Consider the following 24,446-nt stretch of genomic DNA (forward strand, 5'->3'; position numbering starts at 1 on the left):
ACCACAGATAAAGTTAAACAGCAAGTGTCCCAAGTGTGCTTGAAACTGCACTTCAGGCTATGGTCAGATGGTCAGGCCGGTGCAGGCCTGCAGGGCTGCATCTGTGCTCTGAAAGGTTAATATAACGGAGCTGTAGTGGACGCTGGTGGGAGGGGTGCAGGAGGAGAGGGAAAGGTAGTGAAAGTCAGAGCGATGGTGAAACAGAGAGTCCCACTCAGGAGGAGGTCAGCGCAGTGTGTTGACACGGATAGGTTCAAGGATCTTTTGGCAGAAATTAAAGATAGAAATGGATTTTAACTATTGGTGAGTTGTATTTATTTTTCCCGTCATCTCTGGAAAAAAATAATTGTAGCTATTAAATTGCAGATAGTTGTTTTGGATCCATACATCGTAAGGTGATGTGATAGTCAGTCATTAAGCTTTAATATCCTTTCTCTAAAGTGATACTTTACTGCATCTTAGCACATAAATCATAACAGTAATAATAAGAAGAAACATGAAGTTGTTTTTGAAACCAACAGGAAAAACAGCCTAAAGAGAAAAATGTGACTCCAGCCTGTCATAGTACATGCTGGCATGAGATGAAGATACTAAAGAAACGGTCAGGGATGGCCACTCTCAAATTTACAAGCGTCATAGTTTGGGTTGTTTTATTTGGACATGGAACCCCTGAGAAGACAGGTGAGTACTTCACCACAAATATAAATGCATGAGTTTTTGAGTACTTTTATACTTCAGTGCCAGCTCAAGCTGTCTCTAATGATGCCCTTTTAGGAGGTAACAAGGTGGACCATAGAGAAGCTATTCTGAAAGAGATCATCTCAGCATGGAGTAAAGGAAGTTGGTTGAATCCACACGGGTCCCCTTCAGAAACAGAAAAGGACCAGTCTGTGCAGACTTGGGTAGGAAATATTGTGGGAAGCTTAAAAAGCCTTTTCCCCAGCAAGAATCTAGCTTCATTAGGCAAGCCGATAGACCGGCATCGTCTCTCTGGCTTCCTCTACAACATCTCTCTGTACCTCCAAGAAATGGGCGCTGAGCTGGAGGATGTGCCCCCAGAACCAGATGACGAGCAGCTGTGGGAGAAGGTGTTGCATTTCTTTCTCCAGTCTGAAGGAAACGCTGCTTTCAACCAGTGGAATGGCCACGTGCCTCCTCGACCCAGTGTGAAAGTGCAGGACTGGTTTCTGTCTCTGAGGGGCAGCCCACACTGGGACTGGCTGCTGGGGCTGTTGCAGAGTGTCATTACTCTGTCCGAGCGTCAGCCCCACAAGTCCCTCTTGGCCTTTTTATCTCAAAACTGGAGGACACTGAGCGCTGTGCTTGAAACTGCACTTCAGGCTATGGTCAGTGGCACTTATGGTCAGGCCAGTGCAGGCCTGCAGGGCTTCATCTGTGCTCTGAAAGGTCGTAATGATTGTACGTTCAATGTTAGCTGGCTCCAAAAGCTGGTGCAATTTTTAGAGACCCGCAACTGGAAGCCTGTGGTCAGTTTACACCCTGCAGGAGATGCTGTTGGGCACAATAAGGGCTCATTTGGACGTTTCAAGCCGTTCAGCTTGCCTCCTGAGGCTATGCCGCAGGATGGGCTCTCTGCAAACGCATCCACAGAAGATGTTACGGCCATGGAGGACGAGCCGGACTCCATACAGAACTTCCTGCTCCAGGTTTTGTCCCGTTCAGGTGGAGGGGAGCGTGGAGGTCATTTGGCACAGAAAAACTTAGCTCTTGTGCAGAGTTTGGATGGGTTTAGGCGGGGCCTGGTGCACAGGGTGGGGAGCTCTGTCTATGATAATCTCAGAAAGAAAGTTTCAAGAGTTACCATGGTGATGCTTGATGATGTCAGCAGCTTGGTGGATGCGCCACAGACCAACACACAAGCCAGATGCTCTGTTGGTGAGTGTAATAGAACAATGATTTCTCATGTTGCCATGAGAATGATGAAAAAACTGCTTTTCATGTTTTGTCTCACCATTGAACCAAAGGCGATTAGTTGAAGTCATTCATACTTACAACAATGAGACTATAGGTTTCTCACATATGGTTGCAGACTCACAGAAAGAGCCCGAGAAAAATGCAAAACATGCATTGTATATGTGGCAATAAGTGTTAAAATATTCCCAAAGAGCCATATTGATTTACACACCTGAGCGGCTCAGGAGAAAATGTGACAGTGACTGACACTGCTTTAAAATCTTTATAATCATTCTGTACCGTGAAAGCCTCTGTTGTTAGCCCAGCTAATCTCTTTATCCTCTCATTGATGTCAGTAACATTAGACCTTGGGTATTGTTAGATGAGCTGCACCATTTCATCACCTATTATTATGTACGGCAGGAGCCTCCACCTGCTTTTTCCGCCTGTCATTCACTTTGATTTAAAAAACAAAATTGCTTTTTTTCTTGTCTTTTTGAAGGGGACCTGAGACATCTGATCCTCTGGTAAGATACATCAGGGATATGAATCACTTTATATTCAGATTTTATAACAAATCTTTCGTAAAACAGATTTGCATTTTAGTCCTTGTTCTGTCTGCATTCGTAGGGGGATAAGGCATGATATGATGTGGAACGCTCAGGCTTTGGGTGTCAGCTCTCAAGGCCTTCCAGACTCACTTCCTTTTATGTCATGCCTCTCCACGGAGGGAGATAAGCTGCAATCGCAACTAACACCAGCCCAATCACCCCTAAAATCAGCTCCCTATTCACAAAGAATGTTAACACAAAAACACCTTCCCAAACACACCGCCGCACCTCATACGCAATTAAGAGTGGGTGAACCCAAGCAGAAAGAGATGGAGTACTCTACATCTACAGAAATCCTGGAGGCGGCATGTAATGAATCCATCCCAGGCTTGACGGGAGTCTCTAACTTCACTGTGTTCCTCTATTGTAAACTGTTTGAAGGGGAGAATGGATCAGTTAATCCCACAATGGCTCACATGGGGCTTGACCTGCATGATGCATGCTCTGATGCTGCGTGGTATCTCTCTGCCGCTGAGGACGACTTCTTCTGGGTCCATGTCTGCAGTGAGTTCTTTGCTCATGAATTCAACAACACGGTGTGTGCCAACTCCTCGTTTTGGCTGCAGAGAGCGCATCAGGTAATGGATCACTTTTAATATGAATTAACATTTCTGCTTAAGAGGATTTGCTTTACATTTTTTTTCAAATACATATACAGTGTATATATATATATATATTTTTATATATATATATATATATATATATATATATATATATATATATACACCGTATTTTCTGGACTATAAGCCGCACCTGTATATAAGCCGCATCCGCTCTATTTAAAGAAAAAAAGATATGCAAGCCGCAGATATTTATGTTGTTAGATTAGATATTTACTACATGTACAGAAGGATTTAGAACTGTAAATGATGTACATGTTTGTACCTAAATAGATCCTTTCCTAACAGTGTCTTTTAACACGGCAGCAACTTTGCTGATTAAAACGGGACAGAACCAAGAGAAAATAACCGCTATTTATTCTATTTATTTATTCAGATCTATTTATCTGTTTGAAATCTGCTTCTACCTACTTCTATCTGCTAAAGAAGAAGTAGCGTATTCTTCTTTGCATTTATTTTGTCGCGGTGGAAGAAAAATCCACAGAATAGAACCTTTGTACAAGCCGCATGGTTCAAAACCTATGAAAAAAGTAGCGGCTTATAGTCCAGAAAATACGGTATATTCTTTTTTTTTTTTTTTTTTTCTTTTTTCTTTTTTTTCTGTTGATTCATATGAACTCTTCTTATACTTTTCACAGGCAGCGGTGTCAAAGGAATATAAGGAATACATGTTCCTTAACCGGATAAGTATTGATGACCTGTGCATGCAGCTTTCGGAAGAGGCAACAGCGAGTCCAGTGCTCAGTTATGACTGTCTGACTCAGTTGGGCAGCAGGTCTCTTAGTGCTGAAGCTTTCAGACACTGTTTCCTGCCTAACAACTCAGTCTTAATGTCGGCTCTGTGTAGCAAAGCACCGTTTGACTCAGAGCAGCTACAGGTCAGCTGGGCAGCAGCCTATTGCTCTAAGATGCAGAACGTCTCCCATGTGGACACTGCTATGGAGAGTTGTCAGTACAGGAAGTGGACGGTGCAACATTTCCTCAACTCCACCCTCTTGGAGCTCTGTGGACAGACACATGGGCTAAAGGAGCACATTTGTCTCAACACCGCACTCTACCATCAGCTGTTAAGACTGAAGCCCCAGTTTGCCGATGTCTGTGCAGATCTAAAGGCAGAACAGGAAAGCAAAAAGTGCTTCCTGCAAAAGTTTTTTGAGATGCTGCCAGCACCGTATGAGTTTGACACATCACAGTTGTGCGTGGATCCAGCCCCACTGCTGGTGGACGTCCTACACAAGCTGAGTGTGTGTGAGGTGGAGGTAGGAGAGCGGGAGGGTTTTTTAGTATCCCTGGGATACGTGTTGCGTGTCTTAGACTTCATAGTGGGGCTCTCGTCAGGGCTGGATGAAGGGGAAAGAGAGGCTAGACAAGGTCTTGGTCAAGCCATCCTCCTCTCCAGTCTACTCGACAACACATCCTGGGCTGCACTGCAGACAGACGCCTCCACGAGTGTCCTTCACACAGTGGGTGTCTTCCTGAGCAGAGAGCAGAACGCCACTCTGAAAGAAGACCTGCTGAGCTGCTTCAGCGTAAGACACACTAAGTAATTAAAAGACTCAAACAATTTCTCTTTCACACACACAGTGAGTGAATAAACTCTTTCTGCTGTGACATCAGCCTGTCCTCTGGGATCTCATCCAGCAGAATGACAACTCATCCACGCTCAGGGTTTTGCTGCAGGTACTGCCCTGTGCTGCTATATTTACTTGTCATGAACAGGATCAGCTCACTGGATGTTTTGGTGACTGCTTCCGTCTCACCAGGAGTACCTCCAGATGCCAAGAGACAGCATTCGAACTCTGGTCATGTCTGCAGAGAAAGATGCTGTTAAGAGATTCCTCTCCCATATCCATCAAAGCTGGGACCAGCTTCAAGTTGAAACCAGTCAGGTTTGCCCTCCAATTTATAATAATCTATTTCAGTTATGTGCACAAGTGAAGGGCCCCTGTTTTAGTACTGTTTTTTGTTTGTTTGTAATATACAGTAACAATGATTTGGTAAAATGATGTCTTATTACTACGGTAATACAACCTCAAACGAAGAACAACATACCTTTTTCGTCACCATGCCAATATCTATTCAAGAAAAATGAAGCCCAAAGGGGGGTGGGTTGGGGTCAACAACAAACAACTTGTGACCGATGTTTCCTACATGAGTTAATCCATCTCTCACATTATTGTGAAATAATTTTGCTCCATTCTTCTTTACAAAATTGCTTCAGTTCATTAAGGTTTTTTAGCATTCCCTTGTGCATAATCCGGCTACAGCATTTGAATTGGGATCTGGTCTAGACATTGACCAAGTCATTGCAATACATAATTTTCTTCATTTTCAGCCATTCTTAAGTAGATTTGCTGGGATGCTTCAGACGCTTGTCCCATTGCGTGGCCCATTTTCGACCAAACTTCAGCTGTCAGACGGACGGCTGCAAATTTACCTCTAGTATACAGAGGATTTCCTGGTCTGCTAAGCTTCTCCAAGATAATCAGGTCTTGCAGCAAACTGATCTTTTCTTCTTTTTCTTTTTCTTCTTTTCCTTTCGGCTGTTCCCTGCAGGGGTCGCCACAGTGAGTCACCCACCTCCATCTAACCCTATTTTCCGCATCTTCTTTTCTCACACCAATCAAATCCATGTCCTCTTTCACTACGTCCATAAATCTCATCTTTGGTCTTGCTCTTGGCCTCTCTCCTGGGAGTCCCAACCTCATTCCTCTACTGATATACTAACTATCTCTCCTCTGTACATATCCAACCATCTCAGTCTTACCTCTCTTCATTTTCCTCCAAAACATCTAACATGTGCTGTCCCTCTGATGTGCTCATCTCTGATCCTATCCGTCCTTGTCATTCCCAAAGAGAACCTCAACATTTTATCTTCTGCTTTTCCTCTGCCTCCTGTCTTTTACATACATACAACATTGTGGATTTCACCAATATGACCACCTGATAGTATTTCATCACACATCACCCCAGACCTTTTCTCCACCTGTCCCAGCCTGCTTGAACTTGTTTATCTCTCTTCCATGTAGCCTCACCCTTCCACTTGAGTCCCTCTCATTCACACACACTTATGTCTTGCTGTGGCTAATTTTTCTTCCTCTTCTTTCCAGGACATACTTCCTCGTCTTTAGATTTTCCTCCACCTGCAATTTTTCTTCCTCTTCTTTCCAGGACATACTTCCTCGTCTTTAGATTTTCCTCCACCTGCTCCCTGCTCTCAGTACAGATCACAATGTCATCTGCAAACATCATAGTCCAAGGAGATTACTGTTTAACCTCAACTCTCCGCCTGTCCATCACTATAGCAAACAAGAAGGGGCTCATGGCTGATTCCCAATCCCACCTCCACGTTGAACTCTACTGTCACACCGACAGGACACCTCACCACTATCTTACATGTACCGTACATTTCCTACACCACTCTAACACACTTCTGTGTTACTCCAGTATTCTTTATACAATGCCATAGCTCCTCCCTTGGCACCCTGTCATAGGTCTACAAAGCATCCGTAGTACTCTCTATTTTGGCATGAAATCATACTGCTGTTCATAAATGATCCCTTCCACCCAGTTTAGCTTCTGCTACTCTTTCCCATAACTTCACTCAACATTATTCTTCTGTAGTTGCCATAACTGCGCATGTCTCCTGTGTCCTTGAAAATCAGCACCAGGACATTTCTCGTCCATTCTTCAGGCATCGTCTCATTCTTTAAGATCTCGTTGAAGGTTCTAGTCCAGGGGTCGGCAACCCGCGGCTCTAGAGCCGCATGCGGCTCTTTAGCGCCGCCCTAGTGGCTCCTGGAGCGTTTTCAAAAATGTTTGACCTATTTTTTTGTCTTTTTTTCTTCTTTTCTTTTTTTCTTTTTTTTCCTTTTTTTCTCTCTTTTTCTCTTTTTTTCCTTTTTTTCTTCTTTTATTTTCTTTTTTTTCTTCTTTTTTAACTTTTTTTCTTTTTTCTTCCTTTTTCCTTTCCTTTTTAATCTCGACATTTCGACTTTTTCTCGTAATTTTGAATTTTTTCTCAACATTTCAACTTTTTTCTCGAGATTTCGACTTTTTTCTCAAGATTGTACTTCAACATTAATCTCGACATTTCGACTTTTTTCTCAAAATTTCGACTTTTTTCTCAACATTTCGACTTTTTACTCGAGATTGTACTTCAACATTATTCTTGACATTTTTTACTTTTTTCCCAACATTTCGACTTTTTTCTCGAGATTGTACTTCAACATTAATCTCGACATTTCGACTTTTTTCTCAACATTTCGACTTTTTTCTCGACATTTCGAATTTTTTCTCGACATTTCGACTTTCTCGAAGTGCATAATGAAAAAAAAATCTTCCCCCAGTTCTAACTGATATAGAAATATGCAGCATGTGTTGCCTTCATTCTCAGGCTTATACAAGACTTTTCATTTTTTGCGGCTCCAGACATATGTTTTTTGTGTTTTTGGTCCAATATGGCTCTCTCAAAATTTTGGGTTGCCGACCCCTGTTCTAGTCAAACGTACTGCTACCTGTCCTAGATACTTCCATACTTCCACAGGTATATCATCAGGACCATCTGTCTTTGCACTCTTCATCCTTTGCAATGCCCACCTCACTTCAGCATTACTAATCTTAATGACAGAATAGATGATCATATCATCGTCCCTCCACCACCACGGTTAACAGTGGGTCTTTTGAAATGCTTTGTTTTGTTTTCACCAAACATAACATTAAGGTCAGACAAGTCCATTATTTTCATCAGAACTATCCATCACAATGTAGGGATGATTTGTAACATGTTTTCTATTATTTCCAGTTCCTCTGACAATACAACAATAATGCTTATTAATGTGTTGCACCTTCTTAATTTGAATGGATGTAATGGCCCATGAATAGTAGTAGTAGAGAATAATGATGCACATCTGCATGTATCCTCTGTCAGGTCTCTCAACAAGAGTTACAGGCCATAGAAACAATGACTGCTGCTTTCATTCATAAGTTTCCCCGAGTGACCCCAGAGCTCTTTGTGGACCTTTCCCAGTTCATACCCTTCATGTCCGTCTCTGACATATTGAGCTTCCCAGCCTCCCTGATCGTCAATGACAGTGTGTGAGTTACTGACAGAGCAGATGATCATATTTAATCTGAACTGTGTCACTCCTCTCAAAATAACAGTTTCCGCCTCACTCTGCAGGTTGACAGCTATTCGTGACCACAGCTCAGGGATGAAGTCTCTGCAGAAAAAGGCCTTTGTAAAACGACTGCTGCAGTCAAGTGTGGTGGGTGACGTTCCTACGTGGCCGCCATACTTCCTCAGCTCCATCCTCCCACTTCTTCCCTTCCTTCCAGTCAGTCATTTTCAGCAGCTGACATCACAACAGGTTAGAGAGCCACTACAGGTCTGCTGTATCTCTTTCACGGATGGATATGGTGAGGTGATTAATAATGAAACAGTTAAGTACAAGAGTTGAGAAACAGATCCATGCATTGTTACAGATAAAAGCTGCCTCGGTTTGCTCAGTGTGAAAAAATAAAGGGAGACAATGGTGGAATAACAATGGTTTCTTTGCAGTAGTAAGGTACAACCTGTGTGAGAAAGGGTATAGAGGCAGCATCAAGCATGAGCAAAGCACAACAAATAAAGTTGATGTGTTTTGAGTGCTGTTGGACATCTAATATCTCTGCTGTGTCTACTTTGTCTTGGAGGTCAAGGTGGTTAAAGCAGTAGTTTTATTTTTTGTAAGCTTTATTTGATTTCATTTTGCATCTCTTTTCAGTTGAATCTGTTCCAGGCATTTTCTATATGTTTGTTTAATTGAAATCTAATTTATTTTAGTGTACAACTTTCTCTGGCCTTTGACTCGCTATGTACAGGACTGTCTCAGAAAATTAGAATATTGTGATAAAGTTCTTTATTTTCTGTAATGCAATTAAAAAAACAAAAATTTCATACATTCTGGATTCATTACAAATCAACTGAAATATTGCAAGCCTTTTATTATTTTAATATTGCTGATTATGGGTTACAGTTTAAGATTAAGATTCCCAGAATATTCTAATTTTTTGAGATAGGATATTTGAGTTTTCTTAAGCTGTAAGCCATGATCAGCAATATTAAAATAATGAAAGGCTTGCAATATTTCAGTTGATTTGTAATGAATCCAGAATGTATGACATTTTTGCATTACAGAAAATAAAGGACTTTATCACAATATTCTAATTTTCAGAGACAGTCCTGTAGTTGAATTTTGTCCATTTTATTTTTCTTGTCTTTTTTTCTGTCTGCTTGTAGATCTTTAATTTTGCGAGCAGCAAGAAATATTTCTGAGTGCCTCAAGCTAAAATTTTGAACCATAGCCCCCTGCAGGTCTCGAGGCCTGTGGCTGCGAGAGCTGCTCTGTAATTAATCTATGGGTGTAGGAATGGTTGCAATGGCACATCCAGGATCTAAACCTAGCAATAAGAAACAAAAAATCAATGACACACTTTGCAAAAAGCTGCTCAGCACAATGTTTTCTGTTGTTTCTCCTGTTTCAACATTTAATCAATTCTTTCTTCAGCTAAATCCTCTGGTGGAGTTGCTAGGCAACAGCAGTCTAGATGGTGTGAGGGGCCGCCATGTGCTTCGGACCCTGTTCAGTAAGAGGAAGAATCTCACTGGTTATGACATAACAAGGTGGGACCAAGATGCTTTATAAATATTTATTCTTGTTAATTTTGACAACACTTAAGCTCACTTCAGAGCACTTATAAAACAGATAATTACTGACAGCATCTTTCTGCTTCACGGAAAGTGGAAATCACATGTAATCCCTCCGCTACAGAATTTAATGTGGTTTTTATTTTTTTGGAGTCATTAAGTGCTTTTTTTTTTTTTTTTTAGTAGTAGTAAATATTTATTTCGGTCAATCACAAACAAAAAAAAAAACACAGGTTTTTCCCTAGTCAACATTGTGATTATTTGACCGAAAAGGTCTGGGGCCTCATTTAAAATGGACTGCGTAGGATTCATACTAAAAGTGCACGTACGCTCAAAAGCCGAAAATGCCGGGCGCAAAAAAAAATCTGGATCTATAAAACCGCGTGCACGCAGACTTCCACGTAAGGTTCTCTTTATAAATCACAGTCCAGCTGGAAGGCTGCGCACGTGAATCCGCCTGGTATCCCGCCCTCTACACGCCCACTTTCTACCGAAAATGGAATCATTTTGCATATTAATGAGCCTGCTGAGCATGCGCAGTGGCTTCCTGCAACCTGTTTGGCTTCAGAATGAATGAATGAACGTGTCGAGCCACCGTGCCACTGAATTTCACTGAGATCTGAGATCTAGATGTTGTTGATGAGGAGGAGGACAGGAAAACCACATTATTTTGTGGTCACAGTAAAAGTAGAAAAATAAATAGTATAAAATAAAGCGAGTGAGTGGCAGCACGCCGTTGCTGCGCGGAACGCCGTGAGTTCCCCGGTGCAACAGGGGGACACACACGTCCCCCCGTCTTTTCAAAATCATGTTTATTTTCCCCTTACTTTTTACAGTTTAAAAACTAACGGTAGGCTCAGCCTTAAATTGCAAATTATCAAGACACTGTATGAAAGCGATACGAGAACGGCCCCGCAGCCCCGCTTCACCCGCCCCCCTCCCGTCTCCCCTCAGAGCGGCTCAGGGCGGGTTTATGGCTCTGCGTCGTTTTAACGCGGGGCGATAATTTAGGCACCATACACCCGCACGTAAAGGTTTCACGCGCCAGTAAAACTCATATATATGAAAACAAATCTGAGTCCCTTTAGGGAAGAAATGAGGGGCTCCGTGGGGCTCCCTAAACGCAGCCCCTCATTTGTTCTGTCCTAAAGCGGTGAAGGAGGTTCCCGGCGTGTCCTGCACCGCGGCTGCAGCTCCAGCAGCACCAGAGTCCTGACTGACTGAGCTTCACACACAGAGGAACACGATCAGCGCTATATTATTTTATTTTATTATTTTATTATTTTAAGTCTGATATATTTTGTGATATGTGATGACATTATTAAGAGTATTACATGAATCTGGCTTCATTTCACCACCTCACAGCCTGCCTCGCCAGTTCCCCGTGTCTTAAGTAAATTCTTACGGGAGGGTCCTAGTTGCCGTAAAGATAAGCAGATTTTTCGGTTAGTTTTTTCTTTTTAGATCCGAGGATTTGCGTAGAAGGTGGCTTCCGCAACTTTCAGGCGCTTTTTCTGCGCAAGCAAGCTTTATAGATGAGGCCCCTGGGCTTGAAGCATAAAGCTTATCTTGCCCATCTTTTAACAGAATAGAATATACAAAAAAAGTATCATAAGTCTACACATAATAATAATAATAATAATAATAATAATAATAATAATAATAATAATAATAATAATAATAATAATAATAACAATGATGATGATGATGATAATAATAATAGTAATAATAATAATAATAGCAATAATATAATAATAATAATAATAATAATAATAATAATAATAATAATAATAATAATAATAATAATAATAATAATAATAATAATAATAATAATAATAATAATAATGATAGCTCTGAAAACAGAAAGTGAAAAGATGCTAAGGAAACCGGCAAAACAAAGGCTTTATGAACTTCCAAAACTTTTTTCATTAAAAATGTGTTGAAAATGAATTTTGATTAGTCCGACAAAGGGGTGAACAACTATGTCTCTTACAGGTTAGGGGTGCTTGCATGCTACCTGGATCCAGCGGATTTGGGTTCATATCTCCAGGACTCAGCTGTGTCCTCGGCTCTCTGGCTGCAGCTGTCTCAGTGCACGTCCAAGGGGCTCATCAGTGGTAGTGGCAGGGTGAGGGGCACACATTTACCTTTATGAACCACATGCATCCTGAATTAGAGTTGATTCATGAGTGCTATTCCAGAAAATGCCTGAATGACCCAGATTAACTTTGTTTCATGGCTGCTGTAGCTGTCAGCTTGGCTGATACCAGCAGTTCAGACCCTGAACATCAGCAGCAGGGCTTCTTCTGAGCTGTCAGCTCTCAGTGGCCTGCTGCCTCAGTTAGGAGCTTCCTTCCTGCTGTCTCTCCCGTCACAACAACTCCTGGAAGTCCTGTCACAGCAGGGGATGCACCGATATTCTCCATCTCAGGTCAGCAGGATTTAGTTTCTTATTATTTCCCTCTTCTTTCCTTTCCTTTCTCTGGTTTTTCTGCTCCAGTGTTGCATTATAAAGAAAATCCCCAAACTATTACTGCGATCAAACATTAATCTAGTCTGAAACATAAAACAGAGAAGCGATTAAGGTCCACATTTTATTAGTTAATTCATTTCTAATGAATAAAGTGAACAATATTGATGACACATTCGGAAACGATGTCAAATGTCTTAAAATGGGAACATTTTTGTGATCTCTGTGCTTTAATAGTTCTTCAATATTCTCCACAGGCATTTCAAATATTATCCAAGATTTCAAAGGACACCAATGTAAGTACCGGTAGACATTTTCAAAATTCATTTATACTGAAGTTCAGCCTCCTGCTCTCTCACCACTGCATTTCCTCTCCTCTTGGCAGCTCACCGTAGAAAAACTGTGCAGGCTGGAGCCGTTACACGATGGCCTGTCCCCTGCTGCGCTCAGAGACCTCCGGTGGTCTGAGATCAGTGAAGCCGCCCACTGCCCGTGTTGGAAAACACTGCTAACTGAACTGAAGCCTGGTCAAAGAGCCATGCTATACACTGCTCTGCAGGAGGTGTTGGCACTTTGTTTCTTCAGTACATCCTTCTCACTCCAATCTTACAGTATTTCTTATAATTGTCTGTGTTGGGTCCCATGCTGGGTAGCTGACAAGCTAAAGAGTTGCAGAGGTTTGGGCAGAATCATATACAGTAAAAGCGGTAGACTGAGTACGGGCATGGGCCTTTGAAATGTGTGTTGTTTTTCTTTTGGTTTGTTGTTTGTTTTTTTTACTTGTTTGTTTGTCGACAGGCACTACAGAGAGACTCGGGGAATGTCACTCAAGCTAGCTGTTTGCTTCCTTTTGTGCCCTTGAGGAAGCTGATACAAGCCATGAATAGTGAAACCATTTGGAGAGGCATCAGCACGTACAGAGACATACTCTGGTCACCCCAGCAGGTCCACATTTTTCTGTAATCTGTTGTTCTGTGCAGTGTAATATTTCATGGTTATGACAACAATAGCTTGCCAGTTCTCTTACTAAAGAGAAAAAATAATATTAGTAGATTCCCTATTTGCTTCCATTAATGTGCAACTCATTGGATATGCTTCAGATAAGCCTTTCAGGATATTAATACTCCTTTCACATCAGCTGCCATCAAGCTAATTAGTTTGGATGTAGTACAATGGTGTGCAGGAGTGTAACGTAAATTAATAATGGGCACCTTAAAGGGATTTTATCACAGCCAACTGTGTATGAGTCTGCTTTCATCACCTGTCCGCAGCCTAACAAGACCAGAGTTCAATCAATAAAGTTGCCCTGTTCACTTACACAGAAATATACGCCGCAGTGACAAATGACTGTTGTACTATAAATATTCTGTTTTGGAATATAGCCACATATTTCAGAATTCAGTATTGATTATTATACCTTGACTGTGATTTCTAGTTTGCCCTGGAACCAGTGCTGATGCATAGATACAGTGGAAAACATCATTTAATTTAATTTATTGTGTCACTGGAATTGATTTGCTTTCACACAACAGAGGTCTACACAGGTTGATCTGTTTGTTGTAAAATCGCTCAATATTCTATCAGTCTTGATGTGCCGTGTGTATATATATATATATATATATATATATATATATATATATATATATATATATATACAGCATATATATATGTACAGCAGATTCATTTGCAGGAATGATTCTGAGAGTGAACAGTGTTTTTTTTTCTTCTATTGGCAGTGAGATATTAGAACGCCCACTGAGATCTGTGTGACTCTGCGTGTTAAATGCTCGTTTGACGTGCTGTAGCTGCCACTCCAGGCTGCACGAAAAATAGTCATCACAAATGAACATTAATATTTCAAAGCCAAGCTCTGAATGTTTCAGTTCTTGACATAGTGGAGTCAAACATTTCTGGAGTAAACTTTGGATATCTCTTTGTCTTGCTCTACAAATGATGACATTTTGCTAAAAGAGTATTTTTACAGCACAGATCCAATTTGGAGTGCAATTATCCAGCTTGTACATCCTTACCCCCAACCGACTTTATATTACACTGCTTCTGCTGAACTTCAAAGGTGTGCAGTGTAAACCAGCAGTGGAGTTGTATAATCGACCCCCTTAAAACTGTGACCCCTTACGAGCAGAAGCTTACAATCTTGGCTGGAAAGGGTCGTTTTATACTGTAACTCTAATTTCATTAATAGCTTTTTTAATTTTTTTTTTTTAATTGTTCCCATTAAGATGTTTGTAGTTGTAATTAAATGACAATACCATAAAAAGATCAAATTGCTTGTTTTTATCTTTAATTTCAGGAGACTTTGTACTTCAAATTGACAGTCTTTTGTTGTTTAGAATATTCTCTATTTCATATTTAAAAGTCAAAACAGTAACTGAAGCTTTCTCTTTTTTTCACAGGCTCAATTTCTATTCAATAAGATCTATGAATTTGAAAATGTTACCATAAAATCAGTAAGGTACGTTTGACTGACGATATCAAAACATTCATACCCTATACATGATTTTATGGATTTTATCCATCAAACTAAAGGAAAACCCTACAAACAGTCATCTTTTGCTCAGTATAAATGCAATAATAAGCGTTGTTTCACTTGTAGGGATCTGGGTCATATTGCCAGTGGAATGAGCTGTGACTTCCTGAGGCGTTGGACCAATGACACAGGTTTTACAGAGCTGCTTCAGTTTGCGAGCAAACTTTCTGGAGGCCCAAGACCTGCTCTGGTGAGGAAAAAATAAAATCACACACTTTCACACTCTATTGCTGTTTATCAAAAGTTCACGTTTTCATAACAAATTAAAATGCATTTTTAATACTAAGGTCAGACTTGCTTTGCTGTGTCTTCTCAGAGAAAATGTATGGTGGAGGAACTGAGGAAACAAACTGGATTCAACCTCAATACTTTAAGTCCTGGGTTTGCTGCAACACTCCCGTAAGTATCTCCCTCATAGATGTGAAACTTTGCTATAAAAATTTGAAAATGTATTCAAGTACCTTTGTCCCTGTTTTCCGTTGTTTGCTAGAGTGACAATGATAGAAGACCTCTCTAATGCATCCATCAGAGCGGTTGTGGACTACACTCAGAGAAACTTTGTTGAATTCATCAGACTGCCGCATTATAAGCAGACAAATTTAGCAGAAAAGGCCATAACTGAGGTGGTAAGGCACATACCCTACTCATGCAAATATTGTTTTCACAACATATCTCACGAGTGATCAGATATAACACATTTTTGTAATCTGTATAATATCATCATTATCAAAGCGTTCCACATCTTCCCGGCACATTTGAAATGATAAAACGCCTCTGTGAGATCTCAGAGCAAATATCAGCTCACAGAAGCTATTTTTGGTTCATTTAAATCAGGGTTTGCGTCAGTGAAAGTGACTCATATGTCTCATTTGTTGCAACACATTAACAGAGCAGTGTGATTGTTGGTTCAGGCGTCTCAAACGAGCACATTTTAGGAGGGAAAGATTTAGAAAACAAACTATCTCATCTTCTCAAAGTTTTTCACACAAGTAAAGTCATATTAGCGTTAAGTCCTGATGATTCAAGCCTTCTCTCCGTACATGCTCCTCTACAGGGCTCTTCTCTGGCAGAGGAGCTGATTGATGGCGCCCTTGTGGACGTCCTGGGGCCTCTGCTGCCATTCTTGGACAGAGACAGCTTGGCTCTGGTGGACAGAGGAGCGCTGGCTCTGCGGCTGGAGGAGATGAGAAATTACTGCCTTCCCGGAGAGTCTCTGAGAGATTTTAGTGATATACTCACTCAGAAAGATCTGCTTGGGTAAAGCAACACATCTGTAACAGTGTTAACTGGAATGTGTTAATTATCTGCAAAATCCCATTTCTAAAAAAGAAAATTTTAAAGATAATTCAAAGAATGTTTTAGACTCTTTCGCTTGTTATAGCATGTCTCGTCAGGAAACTTTTTTGTTACCCTATTGGCAAAGATACAGTGGCGTCACCAGGGGGTGGCCAAGGGTGGCCACGGCCCACCCTACAAATTTGCTGGCCTCCCCACTGGCCACCCCTACGGAAGAGTATTAGGGCCAGGCAGGAGAAAAATAAAAATAATATTTTAGAGGAGGAAGATTTTTTTTTCATTATGCACTTCGAGAAAAAAGTCGAAATGTCGAGAAAAAAGTAAAAATGTCGAGGAAAAAGTCGAAATGTAGATATTAATGTTGAAGTAGAATTTCGAGAAAAAAGATGAAATGTATTTCAACTTTATTCTCGAAATTTCAACTTTATTCACAAAATTGTATTTCAACATTAATCTCAACATTTCAACTTTTTTCTCGACATTTCGACTTTTTTCTCGAAGTGCAGAATAAAAAAAAATCTTCCCCTCTCAAATATTTTTTCTCTTGCATGGCCCTAATACTCTTCCGTAATAAACCCAAGTATATCAGTAGGCGTTTTTTTTAAGTATTTCTGAGCCCTTATACTACAACAGTATAATACAATCCTGTAATGACGGCTTTTAGTTTTGGTGTCCACCCCAAGAATTTAAGTGGCCCCATCTGCCCCCCCCTATGAAACATTTTTGGAGGCGCCCCTGCAAAGATATCCTGCTCAAAATAAGAAGGAATATTAGAAATGTTTCTAGATGGGCGGTTTTTGCAGTTGAGGAAGAATAAATTTACATATCCTTATTAATTTTTTTTTTTTTTAAAGCACAAAAAAAAAAAAACAAGCTGGTGGTACTGTAATACTTAGTTTAGGGATGTAGGCAAATGTGAAGCCCCTCTGACAGTCGGCCAGGAGGCAGACAGAGACACCTTTAGGGCAGCTGGGAAGATGGTCTCAGGTGAGTGGCCTGGAAAATGAGTTAGAGGGGATCGGCACGATGTCCTAGTTGGTTCTGGGCAAAATCCCAACCGCCTCCGTGAAGGGAAGTGGTGGGATGTTAGCAGGCCTCAGCAGCAGGAGCTTGAGGGACGTTGTGTGTCCTCCTGAGAGACCTAGTGAGGGGCATCGTACCAAATACCCTGGTGAGGGTTGTGCCCCAAAGCTGAAGAAATTAAAATGATATTATCTTGAGGATAAAATCTTCATTGTACATCTTGAAATGAAAATAAAGATATTCTAGTCTATGAAAAAACTTCCATCAAGCCGCTCTCCGATAGTTTACTTCCAAGTTTGTCACCTTGTGTTTATTTTGAGTTCATGTATTATTATGATTCTTATTTACTTATCTATATTTTATGATTAGTTTACACCGGAACAATAAAGTTTCCAATCTGGGATTAATAAAGTATGATTCAGTTCAAATCGAAAAACCACTCACAGTTATCGATACGTTTCAGCCAATCAAAACAAATGCAAGCCTGCAGGTGGCGCTTGTGCAACTGTTTTGTTTTTTAATCAAACAATTATATTCAGAGGAAGACAGTTCAGCTTCTGGCTGTTCATATAATACTTCCATTCTTGTCTAAGTTTTGAATAACAGGTGCATATTACCATATCAGACAACGGCTAGTCCAAAAAACAGATCAATCGATCAATAAAGATAAACAATAAATTAATAATAATAGGCTAGTAATAATTATATTAAACATCCATTACCCTTCAAGCATTCACCCACAGATGAAGTCAATTTTTCAGTCACATTGATGAAAATACGAGGCTAAATATAGTGGTGCAAACCGGAGGACAGGATAGACTCATGATAATTACAAAGGAAGGTGGAATAGCTTTGAATAGAAGAATAGAATAGAATAGAATATCCTTTATTTTCTCCCTCAGTGGGGAAACTTATTTGTTGTCAGCAGTACACACATATAGGGGAGGGGTAAAAAGACTGAAAAGTCAGAAATAAAAAATATATAAAAAATACAAAAGATACGTATAAAATATGTATAAACAGGATATGAACAGTATATACAGTTAAACAGTGCAGAAAAGCAGGTGGAGTGTTGTGAGGTAGATTGGCAGATATTGCACATCTTAAGTTATTGCACATATTATTGTCATATTATTGTCTGTTGGCTACTGAGAGCAAAATTGAAAATACATTCCTGAAGTAAAAATGCCAGCGTGAGTCTGCAGATACATGAATTACATAACGTGCCAGTAATGGCCAGACATTTGTCCTTGTTTGTCAGAGATCCATCCAAATGGCAGGTTGGAGATGTGGAGCATTTGGGCAGACTGGTGTTTGCTCTCACAACAAAGAGGATTAGCTCCATCCCACAAGTAAGCATCCCCACTCACTGACCCACGCAAGGCATTCATTTAGCCTTTTTTGATCTTTCTTAAACAATTCAAATATAAGACATACGTATGTTTCCACGGAACAGGCTGTGTTGAATAAGAATATAGTGGAGCAGGTCCTGGTGGGCCAAAAGCGCTGGGAGGACAGTGCAGTTGGCAAAGTGTGTATTAGTCGGTGTGTGGATCAGCATCACCACAGACAGCAGACCCAAAGTCTCATTAGAGGGATCGTCAAAGCACAGAGCAGGAGGGCAAAAGGTTCAAGACACATTCCTCGCACTCACGCCCTCCAGTGTATTTTACAGGGAACTAACTCATCGTTTTTCTGAGTTTGTGTGTTTGTTTTGTTCTTTTCCTCCGACCAGTGCCAGTACCAAGGTGTGCAGACATCAGGGGGACATTTCCTTCAGCCTGGACGCCCACTCAGCTCAGTCAGATGTCCCTTGAGGAGCTGAAAGAGTGTGTGGAGGTGTTTGGTCAGGATTCCTCGCTCAGCCCTGGGCAGAGACGGTCCCTGTGGACCAGACTCAGGCAGGTCAGGACAACCCCACCTCCCAAAGCTCACACAGCATTCATAGTGTCTCGTGTCATCTTCAGGCATCTCCAGGCTTTCTTTTCCCACACACCTCGGGATTTAAAACAGTTTCTCTACTGTGGATTATGTGGGTCGATCATGAATAATAATACCTCATCACTTCAGAGCTGCCCAGGTGGGCGCTCTGCTTTTCCTGCAAGAGCTTTTCTTCGGAGCATCAAGACACTTTCCACAATAAAACATTTATGACTAATCAAAATATGATCAGAATTTGACCATCAGTATTAGAAATTAATTTTGAGTTAAGCTCCAATTTGTATTTATTAAATGACACACTGGATCTTCAGTTAGACCGGAAAAAAAGCAGGATATTAATTATGATCACATACTTCGCTAAGAAATGCATACTTTTACTTTGGAAAGATGATTCCCCTCCAACTTTCAAGTTTTTTTTGGATCAAATTTCAGTTTTTTTACCATTGGAAAAATTAACTTTAGAACAATACAACCGTGCTCATATTTTTCAAGAATTTTGGTTCCCATTATTCTCAAAACTGGATAATTTTTCCAAAGGGGACCAATGAGTATCTTTATTTTCGAACTTGTGCCTTATATGTATGTATGTTTGTATGTATATATGGGGATATATATATAGTTTGATATCGCTGTTGCTGCCATTATATATTTATTATTATTTTTTTTAATATTTATTTAATTTTGTTCTCCCTTAATGTATGTTTTTTTTTTTCTTCCCTAGGGTAATTATGGGGAGGGTAGGAATGTGGGTATAATATAAATCATGCATGTGAAAATGTGAATTGTGAAAATTATTGTGAAATAAAAAGATATTAAAAAAAAAAAAGAATTTGACCAGTTGTGTCTTAAAGTTCATGTTTCTTCTTGTCAAATACAAAAAGTAAGAGGACTACTAACAGATTAAGTCTGTGCCCAATTTAGTGTTGTGATTTCAGCATAATCTGAGGATGCTGTGGCTCTTTGTTAAATCCAGGCCCTCAGTCCAGTGAGGGAGCTGAGAGCGGATCAGGTGCTGGCACTGGGCTCGGTGGTGACAGAGATGGGAGACAGAGAGCTGCAGGACACCAATATCACTGATGTGGGAGTGTTGGCACATCTTGGCACGCTGACAGACTGGAGCGCTCGAAAGGTGAACCTTGCACACCCTGATGTTCACCTTGATGCTGAGTCCTGTAACTTATCCATAACTATGCAATAAATGTCCCTGCTTGATTTGTCAGATGAGGGCAGTGGTCCTGAGTGTGATCTGGAAACACAGAATGAAACTGGAGCAGCTGGCGGTTGCTGACCTGGCGTCGCTGGGCCATCTCATCTGCGGTTTGCACCCCTCGGAGATCAAAAAGCTGAGCCCCTACAACCTCAGGTAGTTATTTATGAATATCCACAGTACTCGAGTTGAAGGGGGATGAGGGGGGATGGCATCCCCCCTGAAATAAAAACAGTAAAAATCATCCCCCCTGAAATAAAAACTGTAAAAATCACCCCCCCTGTAAAACTGCCATCCTGCCTTTCCATCCCTTATGTCATTTCATCAATGAATGTGGTTTTACTGCTATTTCAACATTTAGAGTCATCACCAGAAAAACAACACCAGAAAAATAACTTATTTGACCATTTTCACCTGTTTCAAGTAAATTTTCACTTGAAATAAGTAGAAAAATCTGCCAGTGGGACAAGATTTATCTTCTCATTACAAGCAAAAAAAATATTGTTCCCCTGGCAGATTTTTCTACTTGTTTCAAGTGAAAATCTACTTGAAACAGGTGAAAATTGTTGTTTTTTTCCAGTGATGAGTCCTGTTTTAAGTGTAATAAGATTTTTTACTAAAATGAGAAATTTTACCTAGAAATAGGACAAATATCCTTATTTTGAGTTTTTGCAGTGAACCATTTTACTTATCCTGTGAAGGACAGAGTCATATTGATAAGTTCAGAAAACTGTTTTTTATTGTTGTGTTTTGATGTATTTGATGTAAGCCCAGTGGATATTTAAAGCTTACAGAAGGCTGCATTTAACTGCTGCTATGTCATTCCTGCAGGTGTTTTGGTCAGTGCTATTATTTGTAATATATTATATTATTTGTAATGAGCACAAATTATCTGTCCCCATATGATAAAATCCACCATCCCCCCTGATTTTTTTTTTACAACTCGAGTACTGAATATCCATGCCCTTAACCTAACTATGATTTTGTAAAACGATACATTTATTTACAATATTCAACACGTTACAAGAAAAGGCAGAAGAACGTTGACTACTATCTACAACGTATTGTGTAATTTCTATAAGTAGCGATAGCGATGAGACTCCCTCCTTCAGAATTTCATAACGACTCGCTGGCGGAGATATCTTACAAATACACCAAATAGCAGGTGGCTGGAAAACATTTCCTAACAAGATAAACCAAAAGCAAATAATTTTGAATAACCTGAAGGGAGGATAAAGTCCTTAATCTCCTCCCTCCAACTGCAGCGTTGCGATTCAGTTCCTCCGGGAGACGTCCCTGCCGTGCACAGAGCAGCAGATGGAGGCGTTGACAAGCTGTTTGTCGAGACCAGAGGCCTTCGGCCCAGTCAGTGCTTGGGGACCAGAGATTTTCACTGAAATTGGGACATTGGCAGGTACAGTGGAGACTTATATCCCCGAAGGTCTGAACTTTCTCTGCACAACTTTTTAAAAATTGTTGTTTTTTTTTTTTGGTGTTGTCAAAGAGTGAGGCCTGAAGAAATAGGAAATGACAGCTCTTGGATGGATAGGTGCAATTAAAAGTCTCCCAGAGGGTTTAGGCTGTAGTTTTCCTAGACTTTTCCTGTGATTTGAAATGAGAAACATTAATTACCTGACTTCTATGTTTGTCCCTGCTTCCAGCGGGCCTGCCTGACATAGTGCTGTCAGCTCTGCTGCCGGAGCAGGTGGAGGGAATCACCCCTCAAGCTGTCGCCCGGTTGCCACCGAAAAAGATGGCGGTTAGTGTCACCCATTGTTCAGAGGTTGTCTGTTAGAGTCCATGCACCATTTTTCAGTTTTTTTTTTTTTCTTCCTTACAAAATATATGTTGAGATGTCAAATCTGGAAAACCATAAAGTCCATAAAGTAAGCTTTGGGGATGTGCGCACTGACGTACAGTAATTGGAAAAAACATTAGATAAAGCTCTCATGTTTGTAAGTAACGCTGATGTTCAAGGTTACAGAAGCAATGAACGTGTGCAGGACTGGTTGAATGATTTACACACAAGCGTTTGGCTGCATCTGTATTCTAATCACATTTTTTTCCAACATTGAACAAGCTGCTTTAAGACACTTTGGGGTACCCTAACGTTTAACAACTGTCAGTGGAAATTTGCCAGGAGTATTTTAAGCTGAATCAGTAAATGCATAAATAATGTGTAGTGTCCTCCAGTAGTGTTCCAAAGATACATTTAGGCTTAAGAACCACCAGGGTTTGTGCAGGGATTACCTTTAAAACCTGATTTGATCTTCATCTGAGTCACAACTGAAGACAAACACAATCTGACATGTCATGTCTATATGAAGCCCTGCTTTAACCACTTAACGCTGAATTGACTCAGGCAGACTTAGACTTGGAGAGGTTTTGAAAGTGGGCTGGAAATGGTGCCCCTCACAATAAAACAACTCATACAGCACAAAGTTGGGTCACAGACAAAGATCTTCTCAAAAAAAGACGGGTCAGTGTGAGAAGCGTTGTGTGTTTTGTTATTGCTTCCTGCCACATGTTCAAGTCACAATAACTTTCACAGGACCTTAAAAGACATGTATGAAGCGTATAAAGGCAACTGAAGCATTTCTATGAACAGAGTGTTTATTGGTCCACATTAACAAGCAAAAAGGGAAAAAAACTGTCTATTGAAGAGAGGATATTGACAGAACTATACTATACTATACTATACACATACACACACACAATAATAAACAACACAATTATTAAAAATGAAGAAAATGCATGAGCTGAAAAGTTTAAATCAGAGCCCTGAACAAATTTGAGGTGAAGGGAAATGATATTGACATGCCTGTCTGTTCTATCAAAACATCCCAGAAAATTTAATGAACTGAAACTGAAAATGTTAGTTTTTTACTGTTTACTTCCCTTTAACATCTGAACTGTAAATAAGTTACAGACCACATTCAATAAAGACTTGTCATATTGTATTTGTCTCTTCTTGTGATACAGATTAAGCGGCACTTTACGTAAATTCAATTCAGAAATCTTGGCCAATCCACTTTTTCTTGGAACTGCATTGCAGTATTTTCAAGAAAAAAACATGAATATAATATTTGATGTAATGCTATAAAATTATATTGCATGTTAATGTTTTCTTTCTTCACCCTCTCTCTCTCTCTCTCTCTCTCTCTCTCTCTCTCTCTCTCTCTCTCTCTCTCTGTTGTGTTCAAACACCTAGCAGAACATTGTACCAAATACGCAGGATCATATTAAATCTCCTTTCCTGGCAATAAAGCGGATGATTTTCTCATGTCAGGTGGTGTTCAGCTCAGTCCAGTTGTCGTGGCTGAGCGTGGAGCAGGCGTGGGCTGTCACACAGGAGCAGTGGGCAGAGCTGGACACAGAGCAGAGGCACGCTGTTGGACTAGCTCGGTATGAGGGAGACGTCTTGATGGAGCTCCGAGGTGTGTGTTTCTAGAAACAATAGACAACTCCTGTTAGCCATCTTTGTATTAAGTCATTTCTGTGATACTTGCTCCAGCAGGAGTCTAAAAATTATATTTTTTTGGTGATAACGTCTGTGCTTCTCTTCTTCCCCAGGGAGAAACTGGGCTCCAGCAGTTGTGAATAGGGACAGTCTCACTTTACACTCTCTGGCTCTTTGTCTCTTGGTACGGCAACTGATATGAAATGCTGGGAAAACATTTAATTTTCCCTTTAACCCCCCTTGGTATCAGATTTGTACATCAAATAAATACTTTGAACAGCTCTGCTTTTCTGCCTGTTGGTCCGTTAATTCACATTGCTCTGGATCAAGCTCTGCTGCACACGACTCACTTTAACGAGTTATCATCTTGGCCAGAATGTAAATCAGAGGGTGCTGCCGTAACACACGTTTTTTAAGACCTATAAAAACAGGAAGTGCAATGATTTGTGTTTATTTGACAGAGGAGCAAACTCTGACTTGTACAGGATAATTGCAAACAAATTTTAGATCAGCTTTAATTGCATGGAGTCATCATGGCCCGAAAACAGAGGCAGAGGCATTGAGAACAAAAATGGCAGCCAGAGACTGCAATAGCCCTTTGAAATCTTGCACCCATTTATTAATAACTTTTCTTGGCTCAGTAATCAGCCCACTGCAGCACCATAACA

At 40.4% G+C, this 24,446-nt stretch overlaps 1 protein-coding gene across 1 annotated transcript; it reads left to right on the plus strand.

The window, feature by feature from the left end:
• The first annotated feature begins 581 nt into the window (after positions 1 to 581).
• On the plus strand, positions 582 to 24,049 carry LOC133462700 (stereocilin). The gene is made up of 29 exons (XM_061744087.1): positions 582 to 681; positions 775 to 1,896; positions 2,417 to 2,441; positions 2,545 to 3,103; positions 3,784 to 4,674; positions 4,763 to 4,825; positions 4,909 to 5,034; positions 8,076 to 8,242; positions 8,328 to 8,514; positions 9,694 to 9,809; positions 11,829 to 11,961; positions 12,082 to 12,264; positions 12,561 to 12,599; positions 12,689 to 12,865; positions 13,102 to 13,248; positions 14,718 to 14,776; positions 14,918 to 15,041; positions 15,168 to 15,250; positions 15,342 to 15,477; positions 15,906 to 16,108; positions 18,432 to 18,522; positions 18,627 to 18,798; positions 18,906 to 19,075; positions 20,085 to 20,240; positions 20,332 to 20,474; positions 21,584 to 21,732; positions 21,980 to 22,077; positions 23,608 to 23,755; positions 23,892 to 24,049. Exons 1-29 carry the CDS (start codon positions 582 to 584, stop codon positions 23,978 to 23,980), a joined length of 5,856 nt encoding a protein of 1,951 aa, XP_061600071.1. The 3' UTR covers positions 23,981 to 24,049.
• The last annotated feature ends 397 nt before the right edge of the window (positions 24,050 to 24,446 follow it).

The sequence above is a fragment of the Cololabis saira genome, chromosome 2 (assembly GCF_033807715.1).
Source record: "Cololabis saira isolate AMF1-May2022 chromosome 2, fColSai1.1, whole genome shotgun sequence".
In the NCBI taxonomy this organism is placed as follows: Eukaryota; Metazoa; Chordata; class Actinopteri; order Beloniformes; family Belonidae; genus Cololabis; species Cololabis saira.

Bases quoted from the DNA above. Each gene is read 5' to 3' on its own strand.
- LOC133462700 (XM_061744087.1), top strand. From the start codon at position 582: ATGAAGATACTAAAGAAACGGTCAGGGATGGCCACTCTCAAATTTACA. The intron at 1,897-2,416 runs GTGAGTGTAATA...GTCTTTTTGAAG, and splicing joins ACAAGCCAGATGCTCTGTTG to GGGACCTGAGACATCTGATC. The intron at 12,600-12,688 runs GTAAGTACCGGT...TCCTCTTGGCAG, and splicing joins AGATTTCAAAGGACACCAAT to CTCACCGTAGAAAAACTGTG.